The sequence below is a fragment of the Anopheles merus genome, chromosome 3R (genome assembly GCF_017562075.2).
Source record: "Anopheles merus strain MAF chromosome 3R, AmerM5.1, whole genome shotgun sequence".
Taxonomy (NCBI): Eukaryota; Metazoa; Arthropoda; class Insecta; order Diptera; family Culicidae; genus Anopheles; species Anopheles merus.
In genome coordinates this window covers 34,666,893-34,688,222 of record NC_054084.1, presented here as the reverse complement: position 1 = coordinate 34,688,222, position 21,330 = coordinate 34,666,893, and the positions used below count along the sequence as shown (strand labels likewise).

At 46.5% G+C, this 21,330-nt stretch overlaps 2 protein-coding genes across 4 annotated transcripts; one reads left to right on the top strand and one right to left on the bottom strand.

Annotated features, from left to right (window-relative positions):
• The first annotated feature begins 4,649 nt into the window (after nucleotides 1–4,649).
• On the top strand, nucleotides 4,650–7,471 carry LOC121596402. 2 transcript variants are annotated; one of them, XM_041921309.1, is made up of 3 exons: nucleotides 4,675–4,691; nucleotides 4,763–4,891; nucleotides 4,961–7,471. In XM_041921309.1, the coding sequence occupies exons 2-3, from the start codon at nucleotides 4,821–4,823 to the stop codon at nucleotides 7,368–7,370; spliced, it is 2,481 nt and encodes an 826-aa protein (XP_041777243.1). In that variant the 5' UTR covers nucleotides 4,675–4,691; nucleotides 4,763–4,820; the 3' UTR covers nucleotides 7,371–7,471. The 2 variants fall into 2 exon arrangements, with proteins under 2 accessions (XP_041777242.1, XP_041777243.1); XM_041921308.1 differs by having other exon boundaries at nucleotides 4,650–4,891.
• A 305-nt stretch (nucleotides 7,472–7,776) lies between these two features.
• On the bottom strand, nucleotides 7,777–20,731 carry LOC121596405 (EF-hand domain-containing protein D2 homolog). 2 transcript variants are annotated; one of them, XR_006005276.1, is made up of 4 exons: nucleotides 20,029–20,731; nucleotides 8,700–8,864; nucleotides 8,275–8,582; nucleotides 7,777–8,122 (listed from the first exon to the last, which is right to left on the bottom strand). XR_006005276.1 is itself a non-coding variant. In XM_041921310.1 (3 exons), exons 1-3 carry the CDS (start codon nucleotides 20,196–20,198, stop codon nucleotides 8,333–8,335), a joined length of 585 nt encoding a protein of 194 aa, XP_041777244.1. In that variant the 5' UTR covers nucleotides 20,199–20,731; the 3' UTR covers nucleotides 7,777–8,332. The 2 variants fall into 2 exon arrangements, 1 of the variants encoding a protein (XP_041777244.1); XM_041921310.1 differs by having other exon boundaries at nucleotides 7,777–8,582.
• Between the last annotated feature and the right edge of the window lie 599 nt (nucleotides 20,732–21,330).

The window sequence follows — 21,330 nt, the reverse complement described above, 5'->3', positions numbered from 1 at the left end:
GTCGAAGGACGATTCCGAAGGACTCCAGACGACTCCAGAAAACTCCTATTATGAACGACTTCGGATGACTCCGAACAACTCCGGACAACACTGGGCGATGCCGGACGACTTCGAACGACTCCGGATAATTCTAGGCGGACCTACCCTTCGAAGTCGGTTCCGAAATTATTGGAGTCGGATCGGAGTCGAATCCGGATTTTGGTCAACTTTATTCATCACTATTGTGAATAACTCCTGTTCGGTTTCCAGTGTTCAGCTGATCAGCTGTAAAAAAGAGCATTGCCAATAGTGAGGCATTCACACGAGGGTTAACGATCTCATGGTTGGTATTTGGTTACTTGCAAGGTTATTAGACTCTATACAGGTTATGACAAAAGCCTGTTTTGGCCGATTTCCAATAAAAAAATGAATGAAAAAATTTTGACAGACAAATTGGAATGGTTTGTTTACAATTGGACTGGTTTGTTTACAATTCGACTGATTGCAACTGGATTGCAATCATTCAATAGTACGATGTTTTAGGTTGAATTATTGTAAATCTAATTTTAATTATGTACTTTCTACTGGACTTGTATCGAAAGTGGAGAAGGGATTCCGCTATAAACATTCGTGTGTTATCGTAATAAGACCCAACATGTACGAGTTGAAAAATCGCAGGGCATTAACTTAAGTTTGCTGCAAAATCATGTGTGTATAAGCAATAAGGGAGAGCCGATAAAGAAGCGAATGAAGTAGCCAGATAGTGAGCATATGCTGGACGGAAAATGTATGCAGCGGTTGGACATTAAAAAAATCATATCGAACGACACGTTTCTAACCATAGATTAACATCAAACCAGTCTCTAACAGCACGTGGTAATTTGATTAATATTTTAGTAAAATGAAAAAGAAATAATTTTATTTTTTAATTCCTCGTCGAGTTTCCTTTCCGTCCAAGAACAGTCCTGTGATCTAGTGATAGGCGTTTCGGAGCGCACTAACGGCTCCGGACTAACGGGTCCAGAGCCAGCTCTGCTCCGACGGCTCCGCTCCAACGGCTCCGCACCAATGGCTCCGCAGCCGGTTCCGGACTAACAGCTCTGCACTCACGGCTCCGTTCCAACGGCTGCGGAGCCGGCTTCGGGTCCACTGTTCCAGAGCCGTCGACGAATCAACGGCTCCGAACCAACGGCTCCGGACTAACGGTTCAATAGAGACAGCATTGTATGATAGCGTAATAAAAAAACTAATATATCTTCTCGTGGAAGCTAACACACGATGTGATTGCAGTATTGACATGTATGACGTTGTGTAGCATTCGTTGGTCTCGCCTTTCTTAATTATATTCAAAACTCATCGATTTTTTTTGTGAATTATTTTAAACATGACCTACTCCGCTTTTCACGGTTTTCCTCGATTGGAACTTTATTCAAAAAGTTTGTATGGTCCCTTGTGTTAAAACCGGCTCCGGAGCCGTTGGTGCAGAGCCGGCTCTGAAGCCGTTGGTGCAGAGCCGGCTCCGGAGCCGTTGGTGCGGAGCCGGCTTTGGAACCGTGGGTGCGGAGCCGGCTCCGGAGCCGGCTTCTAAATTGTCTGGAGCCGGTCGGAGCCGGATCCGACTTCGGAGCAAATTACCGTTCATTCTTAAAAGCAACTGCTATTCGTGATGATTGAGGAACATAACAGAACATAAATAACCAGCAACAGCGACTCCAGGGTCCAACAGGTCTGACACGCAGACTGGATGCAAGTGACCACGTCATAATTCATCTCAGCCCACTACAGTATAACCTGTTACAACGAGTTTTTCGTATAACGACCAGATTCAAATGCTCTATAAATACCCTTCTTCACGAGGAAAATCTCGCATTACGATCCGAGGTATTTCGTATGATAATATTTTTCATTTTTGATAGAGGCAGATAAACCCTATCCACATTATTTCACTTTTCATACAAATTATATGATAAAGAGTAGGAGAAAGAGATGAATATGAGGGTCACCGAGTAGAGCACTTGTGAAGGAAGAGTAGTGGTTGAGCCGGGGAGTAAATGTTGAACGGTCCTGTTGTAACAATTATAATTAGGAAATAAACTCTAAGTATATTTGTGCTTATGCATAGTTATTGTTATTTAAGTTGTTATTTAAGTTATTGTCCGCAGTTCCATGTCGGTTCGTTGCAGTCGTCATGTTCGAGACGATCGACTATGCTGCCACTGTTGCCGTTCCAGTTCAAAGAAAACAAATGTTCATTCCGTTCTGGCTGCAGCCTTATTCCTGTGGGGGTCGATAATTCATGTCACCTTGGGTGTAGCTTAGCAGTGTTTTAGCAAGGACGAGGTCATGCCACACAAGCTTCTACTTTATCATCATCTCAGCACCGCAATTTCGAAGGAGGGATACGCATCATCACCGCTGCCGCAAGTTCGTCAGCGCAGTCGCGGTCCTAGCTAGGGTCAAGTGCAATAGCGGAAAGAAAGTGATGCCGGTAGCATTTTTTGCACCACATCATCACAAGTTCCCTGACCAACATCGTCAAAAGGGTGTCATCACATCGATACTCTTTCACTGAATTATTCCGTGTCTGTTCCACTCCGAATAAAGGACGAGCTGTTATGCGCGAAGCGACATGGGATCTGGCTACTTCTCATACGAGGGGCAGCATCTGGGACAGCACAATAACCCAGTTTGGCATCTGCTGCTGCTGGACGGCATGAACTCTCGTCCACTGAAGCTGGGACTGCAATACCAAACCTGTAGAACAATTGAAACTGATGAGACAATCCGATGATATCCAGGGCATGCAAGCAAAAGTGGCTCAGCATTAACCAATCCAACATAGAAGTCATATTCTATAAATGATATAACGAGTTAGCATGAAGAAAAATTGTAGCAGTAATTTCGTCTTCTGTAAACTTATTTATGTTGCTCGTGCCAAGCAACAGCTGGCCGGCATCTATTTTGACAAACAAATTGTAAACAAGCTATCCATAATGGTGACCCTCTCAAACGCTCTGTCGTAACCTGTATAGAGTCTAATAACCTTGGTTACTTGGGTATCCGACATGAAATGTCCCCGCCATGCAATTGACAGCGATTTGCGAGGGCGCGCGAGGGCTCGCACGCCATACAAGTTCACTGCTCCAGAGCCCTCGCAATACAGAGCTTGCGAGCCTTGGTAGTTTTTTCACCCCTAGTTTTAGCAGTTATAATTATAGCGCCCCGAGAGCAGGTATAACATTGAAAATTATAGCTTACTAAACACCTACATTTTGAGATTTTATTTTGCAAAAATCCACAAAAGGGGGCCTTCACGATTCTAGTTAGTTTTTTGTATGGAGTTTGACAGTTGGAGGCTGAAATCATGTAAACACTCCATACAAAACCACACAAAAAACTAGCCTGCAATTTTCAGTCTAGATTATTCTAGCCACAAAGCTAGAATTAGATTCGAGTACCTGCTCGAAAACACGGGTTTGTTTACATTTATCCCAAGGTGTATTAAAGAGACATGGTGATGGAATCCAGAATCAAAGTGCATGTAGTCCAGGTGGTCTCATAGCATGTTTTATAACCAATTTTGAATATCACTTTTTGACAGGATGAGTGAAAACTTTTGTTCAAACAAGCTTTCTTGAGGCTTGACGGATACACAAAACACTCTTAAAATCTTCATTCAGAAACAGAAGCGATAAAAATCAGTCTTCTAAATTCATACACCTTGGGATAAGCCCACCTGTATATTATACCCACTTAGAAAGCTGCTCGAAAACTGATATACAATGCAAAAAGCTGACAGGCTGAAATTTCAGCCTACGAGCTTAAAACGAAAACGCCCCCAAAATGGGAGAAGTAATCTTTTCGGCGAATAACACCTCAACAACAAAAACTTATGTATGAAAAATAAAGATTATTTAATGACCTTATGATTTCGAGCAGATGATACCGCTCCCAACCCTCCCCGTCAAACATTGCGAGGTTTGGGGTGCTATAATTATAACTTCTAAAACTAGGGGTGAAAAAACTACCAAGGCTCGCAAGCTCTTTAACCGTAGAGTTGGCAACCAGATTTACACAAGTAAGTTGGCAACCGGCATACCCGGGTATTCCACACGTTTTTATGCAAAAATTAACGATTTTCATAGGTAAACAATGCTTTCTATATTTTAATGCTGTAAGCAAGTAATGCTGACCATATATTCTCTTCTATTTCATTTATTCATTAAGTTTTTTTTTCATTTTTTGATAAAAATAACGGTCAAATAGAAATTTGGAATCGCTTGAATTTGACTCGAAAATAAGCACAATACGAAAAGAGGAAGAAGAGAAACGTCATTCTCCATACAAAATGTATGGAATACCCGGGTATGCTGGTTGCCAACTTACGTGGTAAAGTTAAAAAAAATCAAAATAAAATACTTACAGGCTGTTTCAAATTACAACTTATGCACCAAAAAATCATAAATTAAAAGTTGGGAGGCTACGGAAAATTTCAGGTCAATAAAAGCAATGAATCAAAAGTTATTGCAGTTCGAAGCTGAAAAAAATACCCGGGTATCCGGTTGCCAACTTAAAGGTTAAAGGTTAATGCGAGGGCTCTGAAGCGGTGAACTTGTATGGCGTGCGAGCCCTCGCGCGCCCCCACAAATCGCTGTCAATTGCATGGCGGGTCGCAATGTTTGACGGGTCATCACAAAAAGGGGAGCTAAATCGTAAACAATAACAAACCATCCAGTGAGAAGATTGTTCTGCATATTTTAGATAAAAATTGGACTCTTTTCAGTTGAACAACGGTACGAAATAAATTACTAACTAATTAGTCCAATAAGCGCTCGATTGAAATGCCTGCGTCGTGCGTTATCCCCGATTGCGACCTAAAATACACTCACAGCGACGATGTGTCCTTCCACAAGTAAGCTATCCAGTGCTCCATGACGCCCATTTCATTCCTCATCTAACGCTTTCATCTTCCCGCCCTCAGATTTCCACTCAAATCTCCCGAACTGCTGAAACAGTGGATCCAATTCACCGGCCGGGACGAGGGCTGGCATCCGACCAAATGGAGCGCCCTCTGCAGCAGACACTTTGTGGCGAGCGATTTCAAGGGATGTGCTGCTCGCAAAATCCTTCTCCCAACAGCTGTCCCTTCCGTGCGCAATGCCGTCGCCGCTAAAGCTCAACCGAACAACCTCTCCCTGCCTGTGATATCGTACGAAACGGTTTGTCCGGAGGAGGAACGCTCACACAACCGTCACTTCGAGCACTATCTTCCGGTCGAGCTCGATTACGCCCCGTTCGGTGGGACGCTCTGCCCGCTGGTTGCGTCGGAACAGGTAGACGAGTTCGGTCCGGCCGAGGCGGACGGTGACATACAGCTGATCGAGATTACCTGCCGGATCTGTGGCGTCGTGTTCAGCCGTGCCGTCGACAGTCTGCTGACTGATCTGGTGCAGGCGGAAGAAGCGGTACGGAAGTATCTGCCGTTCGTGAACCTGGACCTACCCAACCTGCCGCGCAAGATCTGTCTGCACTGTTCCAAGCGGGTGCAAGGCTTTTCCAAGTTCAGCGAAAATGTACTCCGGGCACAGTCCGACCTGGAGCATCGCTTCGCACAGGAACTGCACGGCAGGGCGTTTGCAGTGCCGGATGGGTTTGCTGCGAGCGCAAGAACTAAGCAGGAAATTGTGTCGGCAAAACCGATGATCATTAAGCAGGAACCGATTGCGAGCATAAACATAAAGGAGGAAAAAATCGAGTACGCAATGAACAGCGCACGGCAGAAAGATCCGGAACGGCCTCCGGTGCAAGAATCAAGCGAACCAGAACCTCCACATGTAATGGCAAACAATCCGACATTTACCAGCGAACCGAACCGGATTTATCTGTTCAACAATGTGGGACAGGATGGTACGAACGGTCCAGCACTTTCCAGCATCAATGCGACCAAGAACCAAGTGCGCGAGTCTTCCAAAAACTGTGAAATTCTCGAAATTCTTAACCTCTACCCACCAATAGTGGACATAACGAGCGCAACCGTGACAGAAGTGCAACCGTACGAAATCACACTACCATCGGTTACCACGGCAACGGCAACAGCGGGAGAGTTTTCATCCTTTTCTACCGCAGCCAGCTCATCCAGCTCGTCCGCACAGTTCGTAAGCAGCTTGAAGGTGGAAAACACGACCGAACTGGAACCGGAACCGGACGACTATTACCTGCCCGAGCGGCTCGTCTTTATCAACACGCTGGAGGAGCACAGCTACACCAAGCTGCCGATACAGGCGGACGATAATAAGGATGAAATTTTCCACGATATGACGATTGGCGGCGTCAGTGGTCAGTGGTTCGAAGCGACGCAGGACACGGTAACGGCACAGAAAAGTGAACCAAAACTAAGAACGAAGAGCATACCCCGCTGGACGTGTCCGATGTGTGAAAGGAGGTTCACTCGCCAGCGACGAATGCTGTCCCACCGCGCGTGGGAATGCACTGGACGCACCAAACTCACCGTGGATTGTCGCTTTTGCAGGCGGAAGTTTCCTTCCTGGGCACGGGCTCGCTCCCACGTGTGCTTGTGTGCTAAACGGGCGGCCAAACACCGACAGTACCGCTGGCGAGCAATGCTGGAGCGCGAAAAGTGTCGACAGACGGGTAAGGAGCGCCCAGGCGAACGAGACGAAATCGTCCTCACCAAGTACCCCTGCTCGCTGTGCGATCGTTCGTACACGAATGCGTCCAACTTGCGGCGACATTTCACCACCCACCGGCCACCGGATCAGTGGAACCACAAGTGTGGCGTTTGCATGAAAATCTTCGACAAGCTGTTCGACTTAAAGCGCCATCTCCAGCTAGCTGGGTGTGCTGGTGGTCTGCCCGTGATTCCCGCGGGCAGCACAACTGTTGTTTGCGCTGAACCAGAGGAACTCTCCATGGTGACCGTGCCACCAACCACGGGCCCAACGGACATGCCAACCGAACCATCGATTAGTGCGGCCACCGTTACGCGCCCCATCGATCGACTGCTGTACGTCTGCTCGACCTGCAGCAAAATGTTCCAATCGTACAACAGCCTCAAGGTGCACGAACCGATCCACACCGGCACGAAGGCGTACATCTGCGAGACGTGCGGGAAGCGGTTCTCCGGTCCGTCGAACCTTTGGCAGCATCGGCTGACCCACTCGGAGGAGCGCCAGTACCGGTGCAAGCAGTGCCCGAAGGTGTTCAAGCGGAAGGGTGGTCTCAGCCAGCACGTGCGTGCCATCCACATGAAGATTAAGCCGTACCACTGTCCGACCTGTGGCCATGAGTATGCACTTAAGGCGGACATGGCACGCTGTAGACACTCCCGGCTGAACGATCCGGCGGTGGCTGTGGTGTCGGCAACGGGTTAGTGCAGAATAAAAGGAGAAGTTGAACGCAACATGGTTGAAATCGTTGAAGCTTTCGGATGCAATTTGAAAGAAAACGTTTTACAGAGCAACGAACAACACCGGCTGGGGTAAGGTTGAACTAGTTGTATAATCTACCCTTTTTGTTTTACAGTTTAAACATTTAAAACACATTTATACGCAATATTCCTCTCTTTCTCTAGTACCTACTTCGCGATCCCAATACGTTCCCCTAACCAAACCCAAAACTACTTACCCCGATCGATCCCACAAATTTTCTACTCTTTATCAAAAATATATCTTCCGTCTGAGACTTTTGGTACCCGCACAACCTGCGCCTGTGTCACCGTTTTGTATAATCTTCCTTTTTAGCTCTCTAATACGCTCACGCTTTGTTATGTTTTGTTTGTTGTAGGTCAATATTACGGACGAAAATTGACTAGGGTGAACTACTAAACGAACTGTTTTATGCTCTGTCAAATCCGATCCATTCCTCGGCTTGCTGGGATCTGTCGTCTTGGTTGCCTGGGTAAAACTCTCTCGCCTGGACGGCCCTTGTCTCAACTGATCGCTTCCTTTTACTCAGCATCTTGCTTGCTGTGGTCACTGTTTACTTGTATGTGAACTATTTCAAAAGGTGAACACACTAATGGGGTGGGGGTGCTGCTTGTGATCTTGCGGAAACTCTCCATAGAGAGATGGGGAAGCAAATGACACGCGTGAATTGTGAATTGAACTGGCGCAAACTCTGGCGGCTAAAACAAACAAAACCGGTCAATTGGGTTGCGTCTTTAAAGCAAAATCTCCCCCTAGTATCCTCACAGGGGGTTTTGGGGGTGGACTTTTTGTACGACTTATCCTACTGCACCTACTAAATTAATCTTTTTTTATACAAACACACACGTACACACAATTACACACAACACGCTTTTTTTCTAAAAAGCATTGAACCATCCGCCCGGGAGTTACTGGAATACGGCCGCCCGCTGCTGGAACTGCTGCCGCCGCAGGACGCGTTCCTCCTCCATGCGGCGCCGCTCTTCCTGCTCCTGCCGGATCTCGTCGTGGAACTTGTTGGTACGCAGCTGCTGCTCGATCTTTGCCTCGAAGAAACTCTTCGCCCCCCCAACACCCACCTCGTCCACGTTGATCTCGGTGAGGCGAGCGAGCTGACCAAGGCCCGAGTCCGACACGAGCTCACCGGCGCGTGCTTTGCTGTAAATTAGAAACAGAGATAGAAAGAGAGAGAGAGAGAGAGAGAGAGAGAGAGAGAGAGATTTAATTGTAATTTTTGAAATTTCCCAGTGTACAACAACAACAGGCACTACTTACCGGTAGATGAGCAGAAACTCGCGGAACGATATCTTGCCATCCTTGTCCTCGTCCACCTCCGCGATCATGCCCTTCAGCCCGAGGTGGGTCTGCGGGGCGCCCAGCTTTTCCATCATGATCTTCAGCTCGGCCAGATCGAGATAGCCATCGTTGCCGACGTCGTACCTTCGTAACGAGAGCAAGGGACACAAAACGGTTAGTTTTGAATTGACAGACAACTTTTTTTAAATTCCCCGTAACGTTCGAATGGGAACACGACAGTGGCATAAAACTCTGGTACGACTCTCTGTTCGCACAAACACGAGATTTGAATACTAATTTCGTAAAAAAGACTCAATCCAAGGTGCTTTATGGCACAACTGTATGATATCATTTCACCCTCCCACTTTCCTCCATGCGTTTATTTTACTCACAATGGCCTATAAACTCCTTCTCCGTGCGGGCTAGAATGTCACGAAGGAATTTTTGGTTCAGCCACGAAAAGGAATTTTCGAGCATTTATTGACCTGAGCAATATTGTTTATTGTAAGGCGCGTAAGCGTGTGTGCCCATAATCATTCGTACAACACTCAAACACCGGGAGCTGCGTGTCGTGTGTCGTCTGTTTTTAGTGTACTTTCTTGTGTTGTTTTTGAAACAAATCTGCACCTAAAAAACGTGCTATTAATTCCACCCAGATGATGTCTTGACTTTGGGTGGCTCCGCTAGTAAATTCCACTCCGTTTGGTATTTACCCAATCATTTATTGTGCTTTTTGCGTGCTCTCTCTCTTACTTGGTTGCTCACTCTTCAATGAATGAGTCAGAATGTTTATATCCCAACGTAAATTAAAGTCGAAACCTTGCCCGAGGGGAACCACCTGTGTGTGTGTGTGTGAGGAACCTGTTGTGATAAAAATGGATACCAATCCGCGAGGGAAAGTCCCCCCTCATGAAGTGATCCGGATAATCAAACGGCTCAGAATGCTTCTGAAGCAAGCAAGCGACGAACCCGTCAACGAAAACGGTCGAAATCGAAATCTCGAAATCTCGAAACCTGTTTCCCTCCACCTTTAAGGGTGACTACTTTCGATCAACCACCACCATCACCCCATCATTCGCTCCCCCTCAGAAGCTCAGACTAATTGGAATCAGAACATAAATTGAAATTAACGCACCGCGGGAATACGGGCGTTTGTGGATGGTTTGATGACCTTGAGCAAGCATGTTGTGTATCGGATTTATCGTTCAGACTGATTGCGCGCACTGGCCCTTTGCACAGTGTGTCCCCCCTGCGCAAAACGGAACTGCGGATGAACGGAACTTCCTGCCTGCACGGTGACAATTGTTCCATCGAACCGTGTTTCTTCACGCTCGGTCACATTTTCGTGACATTCGGGTCTTTGTGGCCCTCAAACCTCTGCGCTGTGGAAGCCCTGTGCTGCCTGTGACCGTGGGACGGTAGCCGATTTGGTAGCAAAACGTGTGCCGCGATCCTCGTCGTGCGCACGAGCTCGTTCGCGCATGAACCCTCCTATCGCCGCGCAAGCTTTGTTGTGTGTTGGGTGCATGCGATTGGGGATTTTTTTTTTGTTACTTTATGCGCGCGTGTTTGTTTTGTTTTCTGCTGGTGCCTTATAAGAAATTGGTGATGCGTGTTTTGCTTCTTTTGTGAATGCACAAAACAGGTTGCCTGCTTGCGTCGTACGCGATGTTCGGTGTCGTTGCGCGCGTTCCCTTTTGCGTGTTGGTAGAGAAGGAAGGCAAATGTCCAAGACACTAGACACTAGGTGACGCTATCAGCGCATGATTGGCCATTCGCAACAGGTTGTGCATATTGAATCATTGCAGCTACAGGGCCAGGCGGCTTATCGGAGTTTCATAAGTCGACAATAGCTTAGCTGCTGCCGGTTTCTGTGTAAAGCAATGCGATCAGTCAATGTGGTGGTGGCCATAAATAGACAACGTGACTAGATGACTCAAGCAATTTTGCAGACATTTCGTTGGCAGAGCCCTTTTGGGTTTAATAATGTTGGATTATCTTGTCAAATCTTGTCTAGCAATCTTAAACGATCCTCAAAATGAGCTTTACGCGCCATAATATGTTTGCAAAACGGAAGTAGTTTAGGACATCGCCAATTACATTTGGAAATTGTGTCCATAAAGACTTTTAAGCTGTGGTTAAATACCTGGTTCATCAACGTTAAAGGTTATAAGTTGAAATTACAGTTAAATTGACTCTCGCCCAACAACACAGCAGATCAATAGCTCTATAAAACATATCCAAGGCCAGTATAAATGGCCAGAAAGCATTATGGAATGCTCCAAAGAATAAGGAAGGAAGCAATAGTTATTAAAATAAATCTTTCTAAAAGTTAGCAGTGGTAAAACTTTCTAAATACAGACCGCATTGCCTAGGCAAGGTTTTGCTCACTCCGCAATCCGCAACTCTCTTCCCACGATGCGCTTTAGCTGCCACAATTGAGCTGCCATCAATTGATCCACCTTCGATTGGCCTTTCATCGCCGCATCGCCGGAGCCGCAGTAGTAGTAATCGAAATTCGTCGTGAGAAACTGCCCACCCAATTTAACGGTCACATAAGTTACGGGCTCGTTTGTGTGTGTGTGTGTGATCCGCATCCGATCGCGTGAAACGGGAAAAAAGTCACAACACACGTGGTGCGTGTTTTACGGTTTACGGTCAATTTCGAATTCGATTTCGAACTCCAGCGAGTGTGATGATGCGCTAAAACCCCCTGGCTTCCTCTTCCACCTTTTTCCTTGCCAGTAGCGGACGGGAAGCACTTTCGATCGCTTGATGATTGACCGTTTCCCCGGGAGCTTCTGCGCAACACACACACACACGCAAATTTTTACGCAACGCAAATCTTACGATCTCTGCCGCGGCTAGAGGAATTTAGATTCCGACGAGACACGATGCAATCGAAAGAAAAGCATAACATTAATGCTAAACATGTCATCATCGTTTAGCAGGGGGTCGAGCTGAGTGGAGTCCCGTTCGCTTAAAATCGGTGCAAAAAGGCAGCTTGGAGACTAATCGAGGAGATCACCGGCGAGCACGGTCATCCTCCGTTTAAGGTGTCCGATACGACCAAACGCTTTCAGCTGGTTTCATAATTGGGGTCTTAGCCATATGGGAATGTGACCAGTTTCGTGTGACCAACCAAGCACTCCTCTGCCCCCTCGACCCCTCGCGTTCGACCGTTGACCGGTCTGGAGCGATTGAATAATTGGTGCTCGAAGCGCTAGGATGCAAAGGCCGAAGAAAGAAGGCACAGAAACGAGCCTCGGTGTTGACCAGGCATTTGAATACAAACCGTGCTGTGTGGGCCGTAGTTTTGTGGCTTGCTCGCTGCAGCGGAAATACGGTACACGCAGCAAGAAGAAAGCTTCAAAAAGGAAAGCACAAAAGGGCCGTCTCCGTTTTTGGGCTGCAGAAAAAAAGGGCAACGATGTACATTGTGTGACCGACCGTTGTTGTGCCGAAGTACGATAATTATTATGTAGGAACAGGGGACTGTCTACGTGCTGCACACCACACGACGCATATCTAATCATCGTCCGGCGACGAACCTTGTGTTGCATACGTTGCATACACACACACACACACGAACATTCTCCCATGACAAGTGCACACACTTTCCATGTTTCCATGGCCTGCCAAAGAAACAGGAAGTACCGGCTTTCGTACTGCAAGCGTCCCACGCCCCAAAAATAAACCATCACTCTTGTGTTTTGGTTTGTCATTTCGGAGGAGAAAGGTTCATTTCAAACGTCACCGTGGATCGACGATTCGGCGGGTGTTTTGCATAGAAAATCTCGATCACACCCGCCCTCATCGTGTCGTTACACAACGCTGTTTGCAAATCTCCATCTCTAGCGACATTGTAACGCCGCCCGAATGGGCTGAAGATGTATGTAATCGACCGCACGGCTTCAATGTTACGAAGAAACAAACGCGAAGATCACTTCCAACATCAAGATTTGGAGCTGGCTCTCGTCGCAAGCAAACGCAACCGGTTCCTGATGAACTAACCATTCTCAAAACGCTCCAAACACGAGACGAGAAGTCCCTGTCCCTGTGGGGGACATACGCCCAAACCCACCCCAAAGAAGGAAAGTGCGGAAGAAGAAAATCGGTCCGGTTTTTTGCTGTTGTTGCGTTGCGGTGGAGGTGTGTTTCATCATGCCGTGAAGTCGTCGTTTTGACAGAAGGTTTTATTATCTCGCAGGCGTTAAATTCAAATTTCTAACCGTTTTGTTTTTTAGCGGCTACTCTAACAGCAAGGATCCACAGTACAGGGGGAGTTGAACACTTTTGCAAAGCGTTCCAGGGGCGGCATGAGTCACACAATTGTGTCCGCAAACCTCCAACACGCCAATAAGCAAAGGGTACCATTGGAGAGTAGCGACAAATGGAATAATAGGCCGCTGTTGATTATTTTATGACGTTATCACATTGCGCTCCCTCCGGTTCATAATTCACAACACACAACCACAACACAGCTCCAGAACAGCAAATGGTGTAGAATACGGTACGGCACTCTAGCTTCTTGGTAGGGGCGATGTAGTTCTTGCCAACTTCACGGAACTCATGAAATACAAGAAAAGGCAAGGGTTGTTATGGCGCAGCGATGGATATCAGCCAGCCGGCTCGGCGGCATTTCATTTCCTTTCTGCCAAAGTACCCTTTGGACATTGCACAGCACTGGAATCATGTACACTCCTCCACCCATACTAGAGCGGGTATGGTGTTGTTTGGATGATTCAACGCGCTTCGCTTTTCCTTGTTTGTTGCTCAATCGCTCAATTATCCTCCCCGGCGCTGTGTCTCTTACGCCCATGTTAGGCGGACAACAGGGGAAACTACTAACTCGCTGTACTAAAACACAGTGCCATAAACCAACCAGTGTGGTCGTCGTCCCCGCGGTCTGTCTCGCTCTCTACATTACAATTGTACACATTCGTCACCATTGAAGTTTTTATGATAACCAACCGTATAGTCGAACCCGTAGAGTAGAGGGGAACACGATTTACACAGTTCCTTGTGCTTTGGCTACCGTCAATTTGAATATTGAAACTTCCTCTACCGACCCTGCTCAACGCCCCACTGCCGCAAGGTAAACAACTGTGCCTGAGCTACTAATGCCGATAATTAAAGGTGTGTATGATTCATCCGTACCGTACACACGACACTGGGGCCAGTCGTCGCCTCCTACGACCTACGACGCAAAAGACAGTGGAGCCGTGTGCGTGTGCCTCTCGCTCTCTCTCTCTCTCTCTTTGTTGATTTGAGATGACAGATAAACGCAGCGCCTACCTTTGACTAACTGTTAATTCTGAGAAATTCGTCAAGAAAGATTTTCAAGGGGGGGAGTTGTAATGAACCTTCATCTGGGGAGGGTAGTTGATGAGCCTTTCTAAGCACTACAGGAGCTTTATCGATCTTGCCTTATCGATTAGTTTCTTGGAAAAGGGTCGTTAAAATGTGTTCCTCCCTCTGACGAAAGACGTCCTTTAGAGTTGGAGAAGGTGTTGATATGGGGGCCGACGACTTGTCTAAAAGCATCATCATTAGGTCTTCGAATCTAAAGCCATTTACGGGTAACTTCTCACCATAGTGGCCCTGCTGTGTGCGAGCTTTCAGTGGATCTCATATTACGATTAATCGTAGTCACTTTTCATCCCCAAAGCGAACACACGCTCAAAGAGAGGTTTAGAGGGATTAGAGAAGCTGATGCACCATCTCTAACGTGCGAGATTTGGATGGGCAGAGATTAGCTTCCCTTCCTTCCCATTAGCTGCCGACTTGGGCTACCGTTTTGCTGGCACCGCTTCTCTACTGACCACCACACAGCTCACAGGGATTTCACTTTCAAAGCGCACGTGGGAGAGACCCGTCATAAGGGAAATGATGTTGGGGTAGGTAGAGGGACTGGATGCTCCGAGCGATTTATCCGCTCGCTTTCTTCTCCTTGCCTTCTAGTATTTCTGACTAGCAGAGCCCATATGCATATACGCCCGCTACTACACACCAGGTTGACCTCCTAAATGCACGTAAATTACTCTTTTTGCCTTAGAAATGGAGGTTTTCTTTTTTATATGTTTTTGGGAAGTGCTTTTTATTAGTACCTGACCTTCTCGCTACGTAGATTTTCTCTTCACTTGTACGTGTATTGGGGCTTTACTGTAGTTTAGCTGTCTAGTGTAGTGGTTGTCAAGTGGGTTTGGAGCATTTGAAGGTTCTATTGGATATTTATTGGATATTGGGGGATATATTGCATGTCGTTAGACGTATACAGATGAGAATGTTCGTGTGTTCCGAATAGAGTGATATTAAACATCATATCTTCGAGGAATTAAAAGAAATTTGAGATAGTGAAACAATAATAAATGACACCAATACACCTTTTTTATCAGAAATATTTAAAATATTTTATATAAGAGGCAATATTTGTCATTTTACAGGCAAAAACACACGCATTGGAAGCAGAACTTGAAGCCTCAGAGGCAAACATTGATGAATAATATGTCATTCTATCTAAAACTGATGACTAAAAAGGCAAGTTTTAGGCAAGACTTTAAGACTATTTTTACCATATATAGCTCCATTTTCGAGACGTGTTTGCCGACCACCGACTGGAAGTAGCAGCTGAATTAACAGGCCCCCGTTCTGTTTTACACCACTAGAAATCGATAGTAAACAGCCCAGAAAACCGAAACCCATTCCACATGCGCCCCCCCCCCCTTTCCCGACCTACATTCACATGTAACCGATTATTGTTGTTTTGTAGGAGACCCGGGTAAGAGAGAGAGACAGCAGTACAGGTTAAGCTCAGTGGAATCAGTGAGTGTTCATTAGATTCACCTTCGGCTTTATTAGGCTTTGGTTTTTTCCTAGTTTTGTAGCGCGGGTGGAAGCAACGAACCGAGCCCGGGCGACGATCAATGTGGCACAATACACCTGTACCTATTCTGGAACAGGAAAACGCCAAACCGAAACTTATCGGTTTGTATCGCTACCGGTCTTGGGGAGGGGTTTGGAGGTCTGTGTTGCTATACCTCCTTGCGGTGGGGATGCATTATGCAATGCAGAAATCTTACACGCAATAAACCACCGCAGTCACCGTCAAGAATCAGAGCCCCTAGAGTTCCCTGACAACGGTGCAGAGACGGCAACGAACCTTCCATAGTCGGCTATTTTAAATTTAATTAAGCGTCCCTGATCCGATGCTTACTCGCACAACAGGGCTTCCCTGTTGTGATTAAACCTCTGCCCAGTTGGACACAAACAAATACATGTCCACAATGTTGAGCCTGCCACGGAGTTGATACCGATTTCTAGTCACGTTTTCACACCTCGCGAAGGGTCGAGAATGGAGGTGACCCGTTTTGCTGGCTAGCTGGCAGACAAGCAATCATGTGTGCCAGGTCACATTATTTGATCCCGAACCTCGCGGTCGAACTAGCCGCCCTGCAAGTTTGCGGTTTGCGGTTTTGCTGCATGTTTGCGCAACGGCGTGTAATATTGCATCGCAGCAAGTTCTACCGATGCACCTCACCGTTTGGTTGGTTAGTTAATCGATTGCGTCTGCGCAAATACGGAGGGAGCGATTTTCTGAAGTATTCAATAACCCCCCTCCCCGCCGGTGCTGCAGTTGATACGCATGAAGGTATCGGTATCGGAATTGAATTCGACAAACATGGGCCTTTCAAGTACGTGCTCCAGATATTGCCAAACTTGCTCTACGCCCTTTTACTGCTGCGGTTACGAACTGGCTGTGTGAATGTGTGTGTGTCTTTGAAGGGTTTTTTCTTCTTCGAATCGAGTCCATCATAACAACCCCACACCCCCAATGGGGAAGAATTGATGCAATTCAAGCGCGAAACGCGTAAGGTCTTCAAGAAGCGTGCGTTGCGCGTTGACTCCCTCCCCGAACAACTTGAGTCACTTCGACATCCGGACTGAGTTTCTGTCTGTATATCTAAAAAAGGTGTAACATAAGTAACCAGAACCAGAACACTGACACTACAACACCACCAAGTTCTGTACTGTTTGATATTTGAAACGCACGCGAGGTGAGGCGATATTACATTACTGACAGCAGCACGACGCGTGGCCAAGAATCAGTCGGCCCTATCTGACACCCTGCCAGACTGCTGCTGCCGCTGCTGCTGCTAGAGGGAGGGAGGGGTTTAATGTAAACAATTAAACCATTTCCCACCTTTGGAAACACATGTGACACATACACACAATGTGACGCATTGTGCGTACAGGAACAGTGAAACAAACGAGCGAGTAGTGGTGGAGAGATAAAAACAAACACATCTCCAACACACTCTGGAGCATAGCGGCTGTTATCGTACGACGATCCACGATCTACTATCTTGCGCTCTCCCTGAAGTCAACAAAACGTGTCGTCGCTGGAAAGATTCATCTTCTTCTTCGCAGAGCCGGAGATGAGGAAACACCGACCGAAAAGAACGTTCCAGTCCGTGAGTGGCCCCGATGGCCGTATATAAATACCCCAAACCGAGAGTACCACAAGCGGTGGAGACCCTCCGCACGGCCTGCCACAGTTTTATGCTGCTGCGTACTAATTGTCGCGCCAGTGCGCAAACAAGCGCATGGTTCTTTTTTTTTAAGGTGCGATCGTCATAGTTACCGGACTAGCTACTTTGATGATGGTACATCCCAGAACTAAAAGAATGAACAGACAGAGTCCCACGGATATAGGTTCAGGTGATTCTATAGATTTGGTCGAAGGTCATTCGCCACTGCTGTTGCAAGGGGTGTGGAAGTGAGCATTTTGTTCCAACCAATGCAATTCAACCCTTCGTGGTATCCCCTCCCTAGTGCTAGTGCTTGGAATGAATTGTCACCGACCGGACTGGGCGAGGGTCAGATTTCACCGGAACCATCGATCACTGCGTGGGGCGACTGGTTCGCGATGAAGGCAACAGCAGCTTCCGTGGTTTCTACTGTGCTCGGTGCGTGCTCTGTGTTTGTCTGTTTAATCGCCGTCAATCGAGCGTTGCAAGCTCACGGTTTGAGCGGTGAGGTGTTAAAAGAAGGAAACAGCGATCATCATCAAAAAGCCGCCACGATCGTGGGGCGTGTATGATGGGAAGAAAATGCTACCAAGCGACAAAATTTCAACTCCCAACACATTCCCGGCGTAGTTTCCCGATGGATGGTGTCGATGCGGCGTTGTCGATAAGATTGCGATTTAATTAGAAAGATATTTTGGTTTGGACACGACACGGAAGGACGGCGAGCAATGGTGTTACGTGTCGGGTAGATAATATGGGCCCCGCTGGAACGATGGTAACTGATCGCCTATTACTGGAAGGCCTTCACAGGGGAGGGAGGAGGCGGAGGTCGTTACTGGTGAGAAATTGTCAACAGCACAACATATCAACATTGGCAATTGTTTTGAAATCGAGCTACCCCCCGTATGGGGATGTGTGGCATAAGATCATTAGATCATCAACTGTGATGATGATTCAACATTGCAATGTTGAAAATGAAAGATCTTGTTTGAAGCAACGAGGGCCAACTTTGAGCATATTTTTGAACGTCTACTTTCTATCAGACTTACTTCATTAGACAAATATCATATTTAGTCTTGAGTAGATATTCTTCTTCTGCTTCTTCTTCTTCTTCTATTCTAATTATTAAGTCATAACTGTAGTCTACTAAAGCCAAGGCATGCTAGGATCCATCCATTATTCCAATTCCATCATCTGGAGAGGTTCGATTCACATAAGATTTGAACTCACAACGAGCATGATGATTGGTCGTATGACTAGACGAGTGCACCACGTGGTCGACCCTGACTGGAGCGTGCAGGGGATTAATAAATTCTGATATGATTCTACCTTACAACTTTTCTTGCTGATAGACTGGGGATGTTTAGAGCCGTTTTGGGCAGGATATTGTATTCAGTTTGATTGGTTAAGAATGTCCTAGCTCCAAAAAAATCAGTTTGGAGATGTCTTGTATAGAAGAATGAAGGTTCAGTCCCAATTCTACACAATTATGTAGAACATTTGCTTCAATAAATTATAAGAGCAGGCAAGAGATTATGACATTTCTGTTTCCGGGCCATGGGCTCGTGCGACTGCTCTTAAATTGCCCAACTTTATGGGCCTCCCAAAAGCTCTCCCCCACAAAGGGCTTCTTCCCCCTCGAGCGTCCCGGGGTGGGATTGCAAAAATGTAGGTTAATTTTTCACATGACATTGTCAGCTGCTAGACATTGTGATGCTGCTCTCTTTCTCTCTTATTATTTCTCTACATATTGCAACACTCTCGGTGCGTTGGCGCATGTCGTTAACCTTTCAACCGTTTGAGCCCAGCATCCCCCCCCCCCCCGACCCCACACACAAAGACAGACAGACACACAAAAGAGAGATTCATATGCAGATGGCAAACAACGCCTGCGACGACGACGACGACGACGACGGGCTGTGCGAAAAGCATAGTAATGGGGAGAGCATAATCAATGGTTTTGTGTTTCCTTCGATCCAATGACATGCTGCCAGAGGCTGCCGGGGTAGAGTGTGGGTGCTTTGAACTGTGACACAGCAGCGACAGCAAGGTAAGGGCCCATGATAATCGAGCTGATTATTATGGAAACATCGAGCATTCGAGTGCAGCAGTCGTTGCAAAGGAAACACGAGATGCAAAACAAAAACAACGCGAACTGCACACGCACAATACCACATACACATGATCTGTCTCAGGATCTGAGGCGTTCGATCCTCTGCCTTCAAATCAGACGCCTCTTCGACCACCGTTTGAGTTGCAGTTGCAGTTGTGCAGCATGTGCACAGGAGAGAGGACAGAAAAAAAACCGACCAAACCCCTGGCAAACCTTTTGTGCTGTGCCGTGCTGCTGCTCTCTTTCTCTCTTTATCTGCTTTGTTATGTTTCTGCGCATCCGGCAGTGCAGCAACATGCATCGGAATGCATCGACTGTATCCTTCTCGAATTCAACCGACCGAACGTTCTTTTTTGTCTGTGTGAACTGCTGCTATTGGAGCCCTAAAAACCAGTTCTGGGCTATACCCATTTGGCCCTGGCCGCGGCGCATTTGTTCTAAGGCTCTCGAAGCCACTGGCACACAGCAGCAGCAGCAGAAGGTGGCTAACGTATGTGTGTGGCGGATTGCACACAGATGACCTCTACCAGCACACCGCAGCTGTGCGTGGCTGCGGAACAGTAGGCCATGAACCTTCAATATTCCTTCTCTTGTGTTGTGCTCTCCTTTTTTCGCGCTCTTTCTCTCCCGCTCTATATGTTGGTGTCACGAGCAAAATACTCACTTGCTGAAGGTGGCTTGGTAGTCCTTGATTTCCTTCCGCGAGAACTCGTGGAACTCGGTGTAGATGTTGACCACTTTGAACGTGGGCTTTACCGACTGCCCATTGTCCAGCGCTTCGTTGATCTGCTGGCGACGGTTCAGGATGGAGGATAGTTCCGCATCGGCTGACATTTTTTTTTTATTTTACTGTATTTACACCACAGACACAGGAAGAACGAACGAGAGCGGAATACACAAACGCACAACAACCACCACAACAACAAAACGAACGGACGCGCACTGTTCTGTTACTGATCAATAATAAGGAAGAGGGAGCCCTTTTCAAGGACCTTTCGCTTTAATCTTTCGCGGCGCTACTGAAATTCTAGAACTACGTCACGTGCAAGTAAGCAGGTGCCGAATGTAATGAACTTTGTTATTTTTTCTTCTGGCTCTTCCTTTATGTCGTTAAACGCCGGGACGTGTTTAAGTGGCAGGTGGCGGCACCGTACTGCTGCTTTAATGTTTTTGCAAGAGTGTATCCTTTTTTATCGCGCTAGGATGATGGCGTACCGTTGGTTGGCGTCACAAAACACTTTAAAGGGGGGGTGGCCGACCTGCGACAAAAGCGCGAGTTTTTCTTCGGTGTTGAAGTTAACGAGTACGGAGCAGAGTGCGCGACCGTTTCTGTTGCCAGACGGGAGAGAAGTGTTCACTGGTAGGTTCATCATGCTCCAAGCGCGCTCGGTTCCGTTCCGCTCAACCGATGGTTAAGGTACGGTGTGTGGTGTAAGTTTAAGCGCAGTAGTAAAAAGTGGAACAAGTATATTATTAATGTTGCTTTTTTTGTGTGCTAAAGATAATTTTAATGGTTTGAAGTATTTGAAGGAGTGTCATAAGTCATACGGGAAAAGAAAAAATCTTACTAAATTATTTTAAATATTCAACTCATGGTAAGAATTGTTTTAATGGTTTTAAGTATTTAAATGTAATAAGTCTAATGTAAAATATTTTACTAAATTTATTTAAGGATTATATTCATGGTTAGAATTAAATATGTATTCACAAGTTATGGAAGAGTCAAAGGGGGATAATTCGTACCAATAATTCGTGCCAATAATTTGTACGATTCTACGTCACTATTAAAATAGGACCATTTTTATGTAAAATGACAAAACACTCAAATCACTCGTACGAAAACAAGTTATTTATTTAGATTTAGAACTCACTTGACTCTTGAAAAGAACTTCTCTATAACTCATTGCAACACAGAAAAGCCTGGCATAACAAAAAGCGCTAAGGATTTTGTACACCCATTACCAAA

Excerpts from the sequence above, each read along its gene's own strand:
- LOC121596402 (XM_041921308.1), top strand. The coding sequence starts at position 4,821 with ATGCCTGCGTCGTGCGTTATCCCCGATTGCGACCTAAAATACACTCAC. Across the intron at positions 4,892-4,960 it reads GACGATGTGTCCTTCCACAA|ATTTCCACTCAAATCTCCCG; the intron begins GTAAGCTATCCA and ends TCCCGCCCTCAG.
- LOC121596405 (XM_041921310.1), bottom strand. The coding sequence starts at position 20,198 with ATGTCAGCCGATGCGGAACTATCCTCCATCCTGAACCGTCGCCAGCAG. Across the intron at positions 8,865-20,028 it reads TACCAAGCCACCTTCAGCAA|GTACGACGTCGGCAACGATG; the intron begins GTGAGTATTTTG and ends CTCGTTACGAAG. Across the intron at positions 8,583-8,699 it reads GAGTTTCTGCTCATCTACCG|CAAAGCACGCGCCGGTGAGC; the intron begins GTAAGTAGTGCC and ends TCTAATTTACAG.